Raw genomic sequence first — 12,491 nt, 5'->3', positions numbered from 1 at the left:
ACATTTGGCCTTTGGCAACTGCTGGCTGTTGTACTAGATACTATGTAGGACGCAGAATCAAAGGGTGAAAGAAAAAAAAAATTCTGGCAGTTTACATTCCAAAACCACAATCTGATTAGGCAGCATGCTGCAGTGGGAGACTCTGGAATAATTTTGGCTAACGAGCATTTCATTCTAAGTACACGAGCATTTTTTCACTTTGCCTTAATGAAATGCTGCCGTCACGGCCATGATCAGACCACCGACTTCAAGATTAGCAGCGCAATGCAATAGCCACTACGCTAAAGCAGCAAGCGTGAGGGTAGAAGACAAATGTCTGTTGAGTTGCTTGCAGCTACATAAACCCGAGCAGACAGTTTGTACTTCGAAACTCCTCGTGGGGAAGGAGGGCCGTTAGTGTGGTATACTAAACGAAGCGACGGACAAACGCAAGAAAGAAGACATGCTAGATTCTAGAACACGGTTCATGTGCCCCGCACCGCCACGCACTTTGACCCGGCACGCAGCTCGAGGATCGGCGAGGAGGAGATCGAAGCATGGGGAAGCAAATCAGATGGCAGGCCCCCAGCCACAGTCCTTACCCAACGGTGCACAAAAGAAGAGAGGAATGTCACAAATAGCTGTGTAACTTAATAAACCTTGTTAATTTCCAGTTCAATCCAGGCTCATGCAATTAGTTCAGTACTCTTCAGTTGTGTTGCTCTCTTTCTCTCTCTCTAGAAAGCGTGGTAAGACCGGTTTCAGGGGAAACACCATCAATATACACACAACTGGAGTAGACAGTGGCTACACAAGGACAAATGTCACAGCTGTGTTCCAACATTGGCACTGGGGTGCTTGGTGTATGCAGTCGAACATCGTTATAACAATATTTGTTATAAACATATATTTGTTACACTGTCATATCGGCAAGAGACATTTTAGCTATGCTTCATTATATATGATAATTTCTTATATCAGTGATCGTTATATTGAGGTACGACTGTACATATCACTTTAAGCCCATGTGTTAGAATACGCACACGATGCAGCTATGCTGCACCTTGCATGCATGGCTTTCGGATTTCCAATGCTAACTCACCCCATCCATTTTGCAGTGAGAATGCCCGGCAGCAACTGGAGAACCTCCGTGAGGGGCGGCGGCATGCGGCTGCCGTTCTCATACAGGCAGTGTGGCGTGGCTGGCACCAGCGGCTACGGTGGCCCAGCCTACGCCGGAGCCTGCAACTGCATGGAAGGACGCCACGGGTTGCCAACATGAGGTACGTGCTCACACAGTCTTTCTTATGACCTCACGACACTATTTCTACAGTTATGAGCTTGCTCCCCTGGTTGTTTTGATGTCTGCCAGTGTCTGCCACTCTCCGTTGCTGGAATCTCGCAATCCTTCGTGATAAAAAAAGAAGCAAACAAAAATATTTAATGTGCCGAGAGGATTCAAACTTATGACCAACAGATTCTACCTCTCAGCCACTTCGCTATTTTTTTTTTCTTTCGTGGTATTTATTACGAATATGAAACATACATGTGTAAGGTATTTACATAGTGGCTAAAACAGTCATAGCGGCATCTACAAGCACAAAACAAGCACTTCACAGTACAATTTTACAGTAAACAGTTCTCTAAAAAGGAGGCAAAAGGCTACACTTCATCAACAATGGATACCAGTCTGGTTGGAAGTCTCTCAGCAATTCTGCCGATGCTACAGCAGAGGAGAACACTGATCTTGGAGAGCATGATTGCACCAGCAGCTATGATTTGCTAACGCCCGCTAAACCTCTGCATCCTGGATAGAGCTGACATTCGCACCTTCTTCATGTTCTAGCATGTCGCCTTCCCAGATGTGGAAGCAGTCCTAAATTAAGTTTTCTTCTTCTACATGTAATGACAGTGATTGACTGCTTCTGCTTCGTCTTTGTTAGTCGTCTTCTTCTAGCGCTCGTGTTTATTGAACGGCGCTCACATTGTCTTCTTTTCTTCAAGGATAATGTGACACCTATTAATGGGTTAGCCCAAATATAAATTTGAGAGAAGCCAAACAAATCCAGCAGTAAGAAGCTGAAGTGTAGTTTTAGTGGAGACCAGTGGCTAAGTCTGGATAAGTTAGAGGAGGAAGAAAAGCTGTGTCATTCCACTTCACCAGCAGTAGGCACGACTTTCACAAATGAATGGTACTCACACTTCTTTACCTTTTTGAAAAGAGATTGCTCACACGCAGCTGTGAATTTTCACTCCAACAAAGACCACAAGAAACAGTGTAAGGTGTTCATTATATTGACACGTATACATGTTTATCTTTCACTGGTGACAGCTCTTCACCACCTAACAAATGTTATCGTTATCGCTCGGCGCAGGACACGCCTGTATCGGAAGTTTCTAGAACGTTATCGATGCTTATTTCCATTGCCTCTTTTCACCGACGCTTATGTTATATGATTGTATGACCGACGCGAATTGTCTAGAACTGTGTATGACGAAACTGATTCTTTATTGGGCGAACCTGTGCCCACAAAAGCAAGCTACACTCAAAGCACAATGAAAGCGGCGAACACAGTCGGCGGTCGGAGAAAATCTGATCAGCGGCGAAACGCGTCGGCTTTTATACCTGAGTCATCGAAGGTTCCAGATTAATCCCTGATGCCCGCGGGTCTTCCAGAAAGTTCTAGACAATTCGCGTCGGTCATACAATCAGATAACATAAGCGTCGGTGAAAAGAGGCAACGGAAAGAAGCATCGATAACGTTCTAGAAACTTCCGATACAGGCGCGTCCTGCGCCGAGCGATAACGATAACATTTGTTAGCCAGTGAAGAGCTGTCACCGGTGAAAGATAAACATGTATACGTGTCAATATTTCACCAGCTATCGTGTTGCGGCTGTGCGTTATGGGTGAAACTGTGTTCTTCTTGTTTTCTTTGCTATGACTCAACAGAACCGGCAAAACGAATCACGTACAGAAATTTGTACACTGTAACTGCAGAGGTTATGGCCACTGTGCCTGTATTCTGCTCAGCATGTATCTGATATTTGAAGCTCACATCATTCCCTTTTCTCGCACTTGAAATTAGGCAACGCATCTTTTTTGCCTTGAGGAAGAAGGTGATTAGCGTAGAAGTCCCACCACAATCACTTACGCAGAGGGTTTCTGTCTGCTAATAGACTTTCATCACACTGCACATTATGGCCACAGGTGCTTATACATTGTGGCCATTGTGCTTATAATCCATGGCCAAAGGTTTTGCACACAAACTAGGAGACAATAACACATGAAGACACAAGTGCAAGCGTCTTCACGTGTTATTGTCTCCTAGTACTGCGTAAAGCCTGGCGTCATGAATTACACATACCAACTCGCCCAAACCAGTACCCAACTCAACATTGTGCTTACATTCATCTGGCCATATCAGTCAACTGTACTCTGTCCTAATGCAGGTCACAGCCAGCAGTACCACTGGTGGGGGTCGGAATCCAGGGCCGACCAAGGCCGCAGCCAATCTCGGGAACGCCCCCGCCAGAGATGGAACGGTGTGACAGCAAAACCATCCAGCAGACCTGCTCCCTGTTTGGCCTGGATTTGGTACGAGAACTCTTAGTGCTCAAGTGCATCAGAAGTGGTGTGCTTGGTTTGCTGGTAGCATTTTGCTGTAGGAACGATCCACAGTCACTTACTCTATCACAAATAGAAGGGACCTTAAGGAGGAGTATATTAAGTTAACCTGTAAGTCAAACGTTGATATGCATAATGAACACGGATGTTTAATTATTTATTTATTATTTCATGTACCCTCAGGGCCATATGGCATTATAGAGAGGAGTTATGGTAGTATAAAGCATCAAAGTACATATAAACAGAATACAGTGAGTCCCATTATTACATAATAAAATTGCTCCTAGTTATACAATGTTAGCTAAGGCTTCGTAAAAAGTCACAGGCCTGCGCGGCACACGCAGCACAGTCACAGCATAAGCTGGTGGAGCAGCTTAAGAGTAGCAACTTTGGCACCACACACACCAGGGTCTTCGCGGCAAAGTCTCTTTGCCTCGTTTTGACGACAGCAATCTCAACTGTCCGCCCAGCATCGATGACGAGCTGCAGTTTGTAATGCTCTCTGCACAGCAGTCTGCTGAGCCCGATGATGCTTGGTTGTAGCCGCGCGCATAGCTCTACAATTCGCTTCTTAACGTGTACCAAAGAGGTACCAAGAGTACCTGGCATGCACCTCACATCGGGATCACGTTTAATGCGCTCCTCGTCTGAATCGCATCTCGTCGTCTGCGCCTGTGCACGCGACCTTTGCAGGCACCTTAACTTCGGGGGTTGTAACCCCCCCCCCTGAGGCCGACTTGACCCCCCCTTTTGTTTAACCCCCTTTTCTTTCCTTGCGCATTTGAGTACTGCAACTAAGATGTAAGACGCGCAATCGTCTGCACACTCGCACAAAGCGCATTTTTTTACAATTTCTCGTGAAGAAATTGAAATTAGTGCTGTTTATATGGTATTGGCAAACTGTCAACCCTCCCCTAGCAGAATTCCTAGGTGCGCTACTGGCTGACGCGAATTCCAGTTTAGAACTAACTAGTGTTTTATATAGCATTAACTTGAGAGAAGATGGTGCTTTGGAGAATTTACGACATCAGTAGCCGAGAATGCAGTTAGCATTGCTAATACTATGTTGTGTATGATTGCCCAAGTTAGGTTAGAAGTGATGTGAGCACCTAGGTATTCATATGAACTAACAGCATCTAAAGGTGTGCCGTTGAAGCAGTATTTAAATGGTTGTTATTGGTTCGATATACATGCATAACTTTACATTTGTTGATATTTAAGTACACTAGCCAAGTGTTGCACTATTCAGATACCGCATTTAAATCAATAAAGGGCAACAGTGTCAGTCGTATTTTTAATTTCTTAAAATGTAACACAATCATCAGCGAACAAGTGGATGTTAAAAGACAATGAAAAAGGAAGGTCACTGATGTTAATCAAGAATAAAAGTGGTCCGAGAAACGAATCCTTGTGGTAACCCTGATTCTACTTTGATAAGCGGCAAGTTACAACCATTGGCAGTTACCAATTAGCAAGAAAAAACTCAATTCATTTTAGAATTTTACAGTCGAGGTTTAGTAAAGTAGCCTATACAAACACAGTCTGTGACATAACTTGTTAGATGCCTTGCTAAAATCTACGAAGATGCAGTTGGCACAAGTTGGTCATTAAAGAATACAATGCAGGTGGTGACTAAAAAACACTACTAGTTGCGTATCAAATGAGAATGTTTTTCTAGAACCACGTTGCGCAGTTGAGTGTGCGTCATATGTGACTAATTATTCGATATAATGAAGTAAATGTGAAATGCGCAATGAAACATGTAATGCACATATGCTTATAAGGAATATCAGATATTACGAAGGTATGTTTAGGTAGGATGCAACTTCATTACAATAAGATTCAACTATTAGTAAATGACACGCATGCAAAAATAGCCAGACTCCAGTGACTCCAGACTCCAGTTCCAAGAAGATGGGTGGCAGGTGGCCACCCATCTTCACGTATCTTGCAACTGCTTATATTTGCTTAATCTTTAGAAATATGGGTGGCATATGGTGCATGTGTTACACCACTGTTGCCACCTTTCCTCCATCTCCTAACTCTGTCAGATGAGCTGGTGTACATATTCTCTGTATTTACCACCATCATCTCTTCCACTTTGCTTTCCTCTTTCCCACCGATCCCCCTTCCCTTTACAGAGAATAGAATGCTAAGGACAGCTCGTGCGGTCGGCCTCTCTTGCGGTTGAAGCTCTCTCTCAATGCTGCAGAATTATTGTTAAACTGACGCTTTGGTTTGCGGTGTGTGTTGTCTCCTTTATGAAAGTTCTAGAGCGATGTGAAATGAACAAGGACGATGGTTTGCCTAACAAGACAACTACATTTTTCTCTTCTTCTATGTAGGAGAGGCCACCTCCTGTACCACCAAGCCGTCCATACACTGTCAGTGGCAACACAAAGCTGGGCTACCCCCAGACCCGAGTGATGAAGATGAACTACCCTGGCAAGTGCTTCACTCTGCTAAGCAGAGCATTATCACCGTGCCTTAGGAAGCCTTAGCCCACTTTTTTTTGCTCAAGCAAACACATGACTTGCTGTAGCAGCTCATCAACTATGTTGTTCTGCTGTCATGGGGTTTGATTGCCAGCCATGGCTGGAATGCTCAGCCACTGTTCCAACAGAATGTGATGTGAAGCCAGATAGTTAAGCTGAGAATTAAAATTTTGGATTGGTAGGCAATGAAAATATGCATGTTTAAAAAACCAACACATTGCACTGTGCACATGTGTCAACAGACACATAATACACTGTGCATGTACACAAGTAAATGTAATTGTCTTATGATCAAATGTACGTTCCATTTCAACCCTTAAGATGTTATCCGTAACAGTGGGTGAAAAATAAAACCTTCGGCCCAGCGCCAATGCCTCGACAACTTAGCTTATCTTGATCACATAGTTAAGCCCGCATGTTGTCCTGACAAAGACAAGACCATGTACTAGTTGAAACATTGGCTTCAGTTGAGGTTTCCTTTGTTTTTTACCCAGTGTCCATCACTTCAGGTCTTCGCCTTCCTGTGATTTGTTTTCTTCTTTAGCCTTGAACTCTTTTGTACTTATATCTGCAAAAGAGTGGGACATTGGGATAGTTGCCATTGCATCTTATCTATCTATCTATCTATCTATCTATCTAATCTATCTTGTAGTGAAAGACAGCACGAGAAACAATGGCTAAGACAGTGTGTGCGTCGGTCTAGGTTTCTCGCGCTCTTTTCCACTAAAAGCTGCTTATATCACAGCTGTTTTCTTTTAAATGTGTTTGCTGCTTAAAAGAAATCTTACGTCATTGTGCTGCTGCATTGGAGTGACATAGAATTTTTAAACCACTGAAATTTTGAACTACCAAAGTTCGAATTATTTCTGCTCTACTCCACTTCATTATGACAGACTTACAGCTCCACATTGTGACGACCATGCAAACAAGTCCTGACATTGAATCTGAGATGTCTCCTCTTTGTTCCTTCTTTTTAGAAGAATCGGCGGGCGAGGTGAAGCTGCCCAAGAGTGAGACCGTGGTGGTTGTGGGCGCCTCGCCTCGGCGCGGTCATCTGCTCGTCGAATACAAAGGGCAGACATACCACGTGCCATACCAGTTCCTCGAGCTCAAGCCATCGCATCCTAGCAATCCGGCCAGCACTAGCGGCCCTCCTGCATCCGGAGTCAACATATGATTCTGTGTTCTTTTTATTCATGCAAGAACTGCCTGGTGCCGTGTTGCTCGCTTCGATTCAGTCCTTCAATGCAGTGCTACGAACTGACAGCTTTTGTGCTGGAACATTCTGGTCTCAACGGAGTGGGTACTGAAGGGAACCGTCATCTGCTCTTGACTTGCACACGCAAGCCTGCAACCTGAACGAGGTTCAGGTTGATGCTTACAAGTTGTATCAGTTTCTAAATGATTGGCATTATGACCTGGCTAACTGTAAGAGGCTCATTCGTGACTGGTACATTCACACTGATGCTAACTGCAGGGTGGGTTGTTGTAGCTGTTGCTTGTGCCAGCCTAGAAGTTGCGGTTATCCGGTGCTTTCAAGAAGTTGGTGATACGGAGTCATCTTGGACAAGCAGCTTCGAGTGCCTTCAAGGTTCAGCCGGCATAAAGGCCACAGTCCATGTGCAGCGACACTCAGAGACCCTTCAGAGCTTCAAGGTCGATCAGAGCCACAAGCCACCTCTCATTCCCGTAGCGTCACACTGCTGGCAATAATGTCTCAGTGAACCAACCGCTCGGCGCCACTTCTGTCAATGACTATAAGAGTGGTTGCCTCGAGAGGGTCACTGGTAACCCAACCAGCACTGTGCAGTCCTGCCTCAGTTGGATTTGGTGAAAGCACCCTGCAGACTTAATTGATTGGAGCATTTCACCATTTGTTTACTGTGTTGTCGATTGCATCCTGGTGGAAGCTCTTGGAGTCCTTAGCTAGCATAAATGGTATGCAAGCAGGCAGTTCAGTGCATTTTTCAACCCTGAAAGTTGCGCTTTGATCAACTGTGGCCGCGCTTGCCAAACTGCCAAGACACCAAAACACTCTTGTTGGATGACAGCCCGAAGATCAGCTTGCTGAGTGAGACAGCACAAGGGCTGACCAGTGCACCTTGCTGTGGGAGAGAGCGTGGTCATCTTGTCAACTGAAGTGCCTCAAAAACTTCTGCGAACTGTCAACTCACCACCGAAGTATGCAGGGTGAATAATGCAGTATTTCCGCTCAGCCAGGAAGCTGCGAGTGTTCACTTTTAAAACAGAAGCAATGGCTTTGAACGGCCACCATGCTTGAACTGTCATTTCAGTGTGTGTGTAGATCGTGCCACTCACAGTGGCTGCTGTCTTGAGGTGGTCCATATCCAAATGGCATTCATTAATTAGTTACTGGACAAGCTCAGTAAAAAAGCAACGAAGCAAGACAGTGTTGCTCCTGCTGCATGCATATTACTGCTGATCATTGAAATGGTACTGAGTTTGCCCATGTCAAGCATGTCACAGTGCAATTCTCTAACACACTGGAATGCTTTGACCACTAATTCCAGGCGAACTGACTTTTACGTTTCGGAAGTTTCAAGGAGCAGGCACTGCCATTGATGAAAGTAGCTTGTACATAGTGTTTCTGTCAGGAGCATGAGCACTGACTTCACATTCACTTTAGTGGTGTGCTTGAGAACATTTTGTTTTGTCTATGCAGAGCTGTACAGACGATTCTGCTTTGTAACTGCACTAACATTTTTTTTTTCTCACAGTATGTTATCTTAATTGCAACACAGACAGCAATTGTTGGAAGGGCTGCAGGTGTTCTCATATGTCTTATGTTATTAGAGGAATAAACTGCAGAGCCATGCCACAATGATGTCGTTCCCTAATGAGTCAGTTGTCAAGAGAGATGATAGCAGTTGCGGGCAACTACTTATGCGAAGGGTGCTGCCTATTTAAGTGCTATCGATGCAGCATCTTTCTAGCATGTGCAGAGGTGTATTAACATGCTCATAACCCATCATGTTATTGTGTGCATGCAGTTTTGTTCTATAATTGTGACAAACAAATACTCAGGTTCTTCCGTCCCAATGGGAGTCTTAACATGATGCCATCTACTCTTCGTTTTTGTCTACAAAATGTTAATTTATCTAATTGAGAAACCATGATTGGGTGGGTGATGGCCACTACACAAAGCCACTTCACAAATTTCTGCAGGTTTCTCAGAAAGAAATGTAAAAAAACTTCATTCTGGGCTAAGGGGTCATTTCCGGGGTGGTTGCTCCACCAAATTTCCAAGCAGTTTCTAATTTCCAGGGTGTTAGAGCGAAGCTATGCCTGTCAACACCTGACAGTTTGCCAGCAGTCATTTTGCGCTGTTCTGTGCAATGTCAACTATGTTGCATGTGTTAAGTCGAAAGGTAAATCATGTGCCCGTTGTTTGCAATGTGCCAGACATCAGATAAGCAGCTGCAGCAGTAAGTGCACAGAGCAGCTGCTTGGGTTCCTGCACATACGTCTGCCAGCATGTCTGCTGCAATCAGACGAGATGCCACGCACACTTGTTACCTTTTACACTGGACTTTATTGTACATGTGGCAATCAAAGAGACGCAGGAAGAAACTATTGAAAGCACAGGTTCTGCAGAAGGGTTAATTTCTGTTCAGTTGTGGCACGAAGCCTGAAATGAAATACAGTTAAACCTGGATATAACGAAATTGACAAATTCCCGAAAAACTTCGTTATAAAAAGGATTTCGTTATATGCAGGTTCGGCATGAAAATTCGAAAAATAAACGTTTACCGTATTTACTCGATTCTAACGCGCCCTCAATTGTAACGCGCACCCGTTTTCCGTTTCCGTCGAAGCACTCATCCTCGGAATGTCACACCAGGTACCGGATGCGTGAAAGCGTGTCGTTTCGCACAAGCGCGTAGCATCGGAAACGAAGAGCGAGCGTCACGATGGCGTCGTATAGTGTTACAGTAGAACCTCGCTGTTACGTTCCCGGGGGCTGCGTTTTCCCGGCTGTTACGTCGTTTTCGACCGGTCCCGGCACAGCTCCCATAGAACTCAATGCATTGGTAACCCCGCTGTTGCGTCGCAACTGTGGGACCGTTCCCGCATCATACGTTGCGAACTGCCACCCCGCGCCGGCCCGAGCGGCCATTTTGACTTTTCATGTCGCTTGGCTTAGTGGCTTGACGATGGCATGCCGCCCAAAGTGCCGGGGGCGACAACTATGACGTATTTTCGGTTTCCGCCAGCAAAAGTATGGCCCTTGAGATCCGTATTTGCTATATAAAGATGGTGTCCATGACGCGTTGTGGCCCTAAAATTGGTTTTGGCTCATAGATATTCCTTATATAAGGGTACGGCCACGCTAGCGGCAAAAAACGCGCGCATCATGCAGCGAGCGGCAAGTTACCGCGCGTCAACGCCTTGCCGCGAGGCCACCGTGGCACGCGCGTCTCGCCGCGCGGCAGCGAAGATCTCCCGCGCTCTCCGAACGGGCGAGCAACACCGCGAGCGCTCGTTGTTTACATGGAGAGACGACGATCGTCGATTGAAAACCCGGCGCGGACCGGCGGCGTTCCGGTTGTGATGGCTCCGTGACGTCACCCTCGTCGCTCTTGATTGGTTCTTCATCTCGCGGCACGCCGCATTTGCCGCAGAACCCATTTCGCGCGGCACGCAGACCCCCGATTCCTGCCGCTTTTGCCGTGCGTTTCTGACGCGCGTTTTTGCTGCGTGTTTTTGCCGCTAGCGTGGCGGTACCCTAAAGTCCAAGGGCGATAACGCAGTCGCCGCGCGCCGTATGCTGTATGTGCGAGTGAAAACGTGCGAGGGGAGCCGACGACCGAGTCTAAATCTCGCGCGCGCAAGAAAAGCAGGGAGGAAGCGCGCCTTCTTCCGTTGCGCTCGAGGCACCGGCGAGGGAGCGAGGGGGGAGGGGATAGCGGGGCGGCGCGCGGTCGCGCAGGCCGTATCTTGAAAGCGATCTGCGTTGGGGCAGAGTCTAGCAGTGTAGGTGCGTCGGCGGCTCGTAGCTTTCTGCGTGCTATGTGTTCTCGGCGCTCAGTTTGCGTTGAAGCGATAGACAACAGCACGAAGGTCACTTCGCTCGCTTCTCCAGCGGCGCTTCCACACGCCGCCAGCGTTTGACCGCGTGCGTCCGCGCTCATCGAGTCTGATGTGCCACAGCGTGTACCAGCGCGTCGGCAACATCAGCTGGAAAAGGAGAGAGTGCCGGCTTGGCGTGCTAGGCCAGCTGCAGCAAGCGGCAGGATCAGATTTGAATGAAGAGAGGGGGAAAGGTCACGCCCGCGGCGGCAAGATCGCCGGGTCAGGGATGCAGGGCCGCCTCGCACACGCACGCATGCACACGTGCGCTTGCTTCGCATTCCATCGCGGCGGAGAAGGTGCTTCCGGTTGCTGCTCGTGCAAAAATGACAAAATTTGGGGCGAAATCTATAGTTGGTCGGAGGGGAAAATTCGTTATATCGAGGGGGTCTCCCGCTGCCACTTCGTTACGTAGAGGTCTCAAATACATGTGCTTCTATGGAGTAACGGCGGGGAATCGAAAAACTTCGTTATATCCAGGAATTCGTTATATGGAGGTTCGTTATAAGCAGGTTTAACTGTATTGTATAGGTTACAAGTATTATTGCTGACAGCAACTCTCACTCCCAGGCTATGTGCCTTTACTTTGTCGAAATTCAGCTTTTTTTTTTTTTTGGAGGTCCTGTGGCTTCGTAATCTTTCAATGCCAGTAGAACATAGCCTACCCAAACCTATTTTCAGAATGTTCACCTGCTTCACAGCTTTTCATAGCTAGGTCATCCGATCGGCTTTGCGCCGACAATGTGTCTACTGTACAGTGTTGAAGTAGGGTGCACCAAATATAGCAGACAAGTTGTGCAGAAACAGCAACGCGCAGGAAATTTAATGAGATCGATAATTGTCATTCACCGATGGTGGATGACAGCATCACAAAGCTACAAAAGAAACTCAATACAGTTTTCTCAGGAAGCTTCGCAGTTGAAGAAAAATTCCTTCTGGACCAAAGATCTTACCCTGGATCAATGCCTTTCCAGAGCGGTCGCTCCAAGACCCCGGAAAGTAGAAACCACCGGAAAAGTTGGTAGAGCAACCGTCCTGAAAAGGGAATTTTTTCAGCTGAATATTTTTTCAGCTGTCAAGCTTTCTTTCAGAGGGACCAGCATCGAGTTTACTTTGCAACTTTGAATTACTTTCGAGTACATGCCAATTATTCCTTTCATAAGGTGCACCCAGCAACTATTTGGCAAACAGCTGCTGTTAATATCGATTTATTGATATTATATGTTGGAAGCTACAATTTGCAGGTCATTATAAGCAAGTGTAGTTTCACAAAGAATTCCACGTCATGTGCTTTCTTTA

General features: G+C 46.2%; 1 protein-coding gene across 1 annotated transcript in view; it reads left to right on the top strand.

Moving 5' to 3' along the window:
• Positions 1–11,408, top strand: part of LOC119453855 (unconventional myosin-Vb) — a 149,295-nt gene extending 137,887 nt beyond the window's left edge. The window contains exons 21-24 of the mRNA XM_037715902.2: positions 1,098–1,262; positions 3,432–3,576; positions 5,952–6,051; positions 7,079–11,408. Coding sequence (XP_037571830.2) covers positions 1,098–1,262; positions 3,432–3,576; positions 5,952–6,051; positions 7,079–7,278 — 610 coding nt within the window. The 3' untranslated portion in view covers positions 7,279–11,408. The remainder of the gene's footprint in view (positions 1–1,097; positions 1,263–3,431; positions 3,577–5,951; positions 6,052–7,078) is intronic.
• The last annotated feature ends 1,083 nt before the right edge of the window (positions 11,409–12,491 follow it).

The sequence above is a fragment of the Dermacentor silvarum genome, chromosome 5, assembly GCF_013339745.2.
Source record: "Dermacentor silvarum isolate Dsil-2018 chromosome 5, BIME_Dsil_1.4, whole genome shotgun sequence".
Taxonomy (NCBI): Eukaryota; Metazoa; Arthropoda; class Arachnida; order Ixodida; family Ixodidae; genus Dermacentor; species Dermacentor silvarum.
Note: the sequence above shows the minus strand (reverse complement) of the source record. Positions and strands in the feature narration are given on the sequence as shown.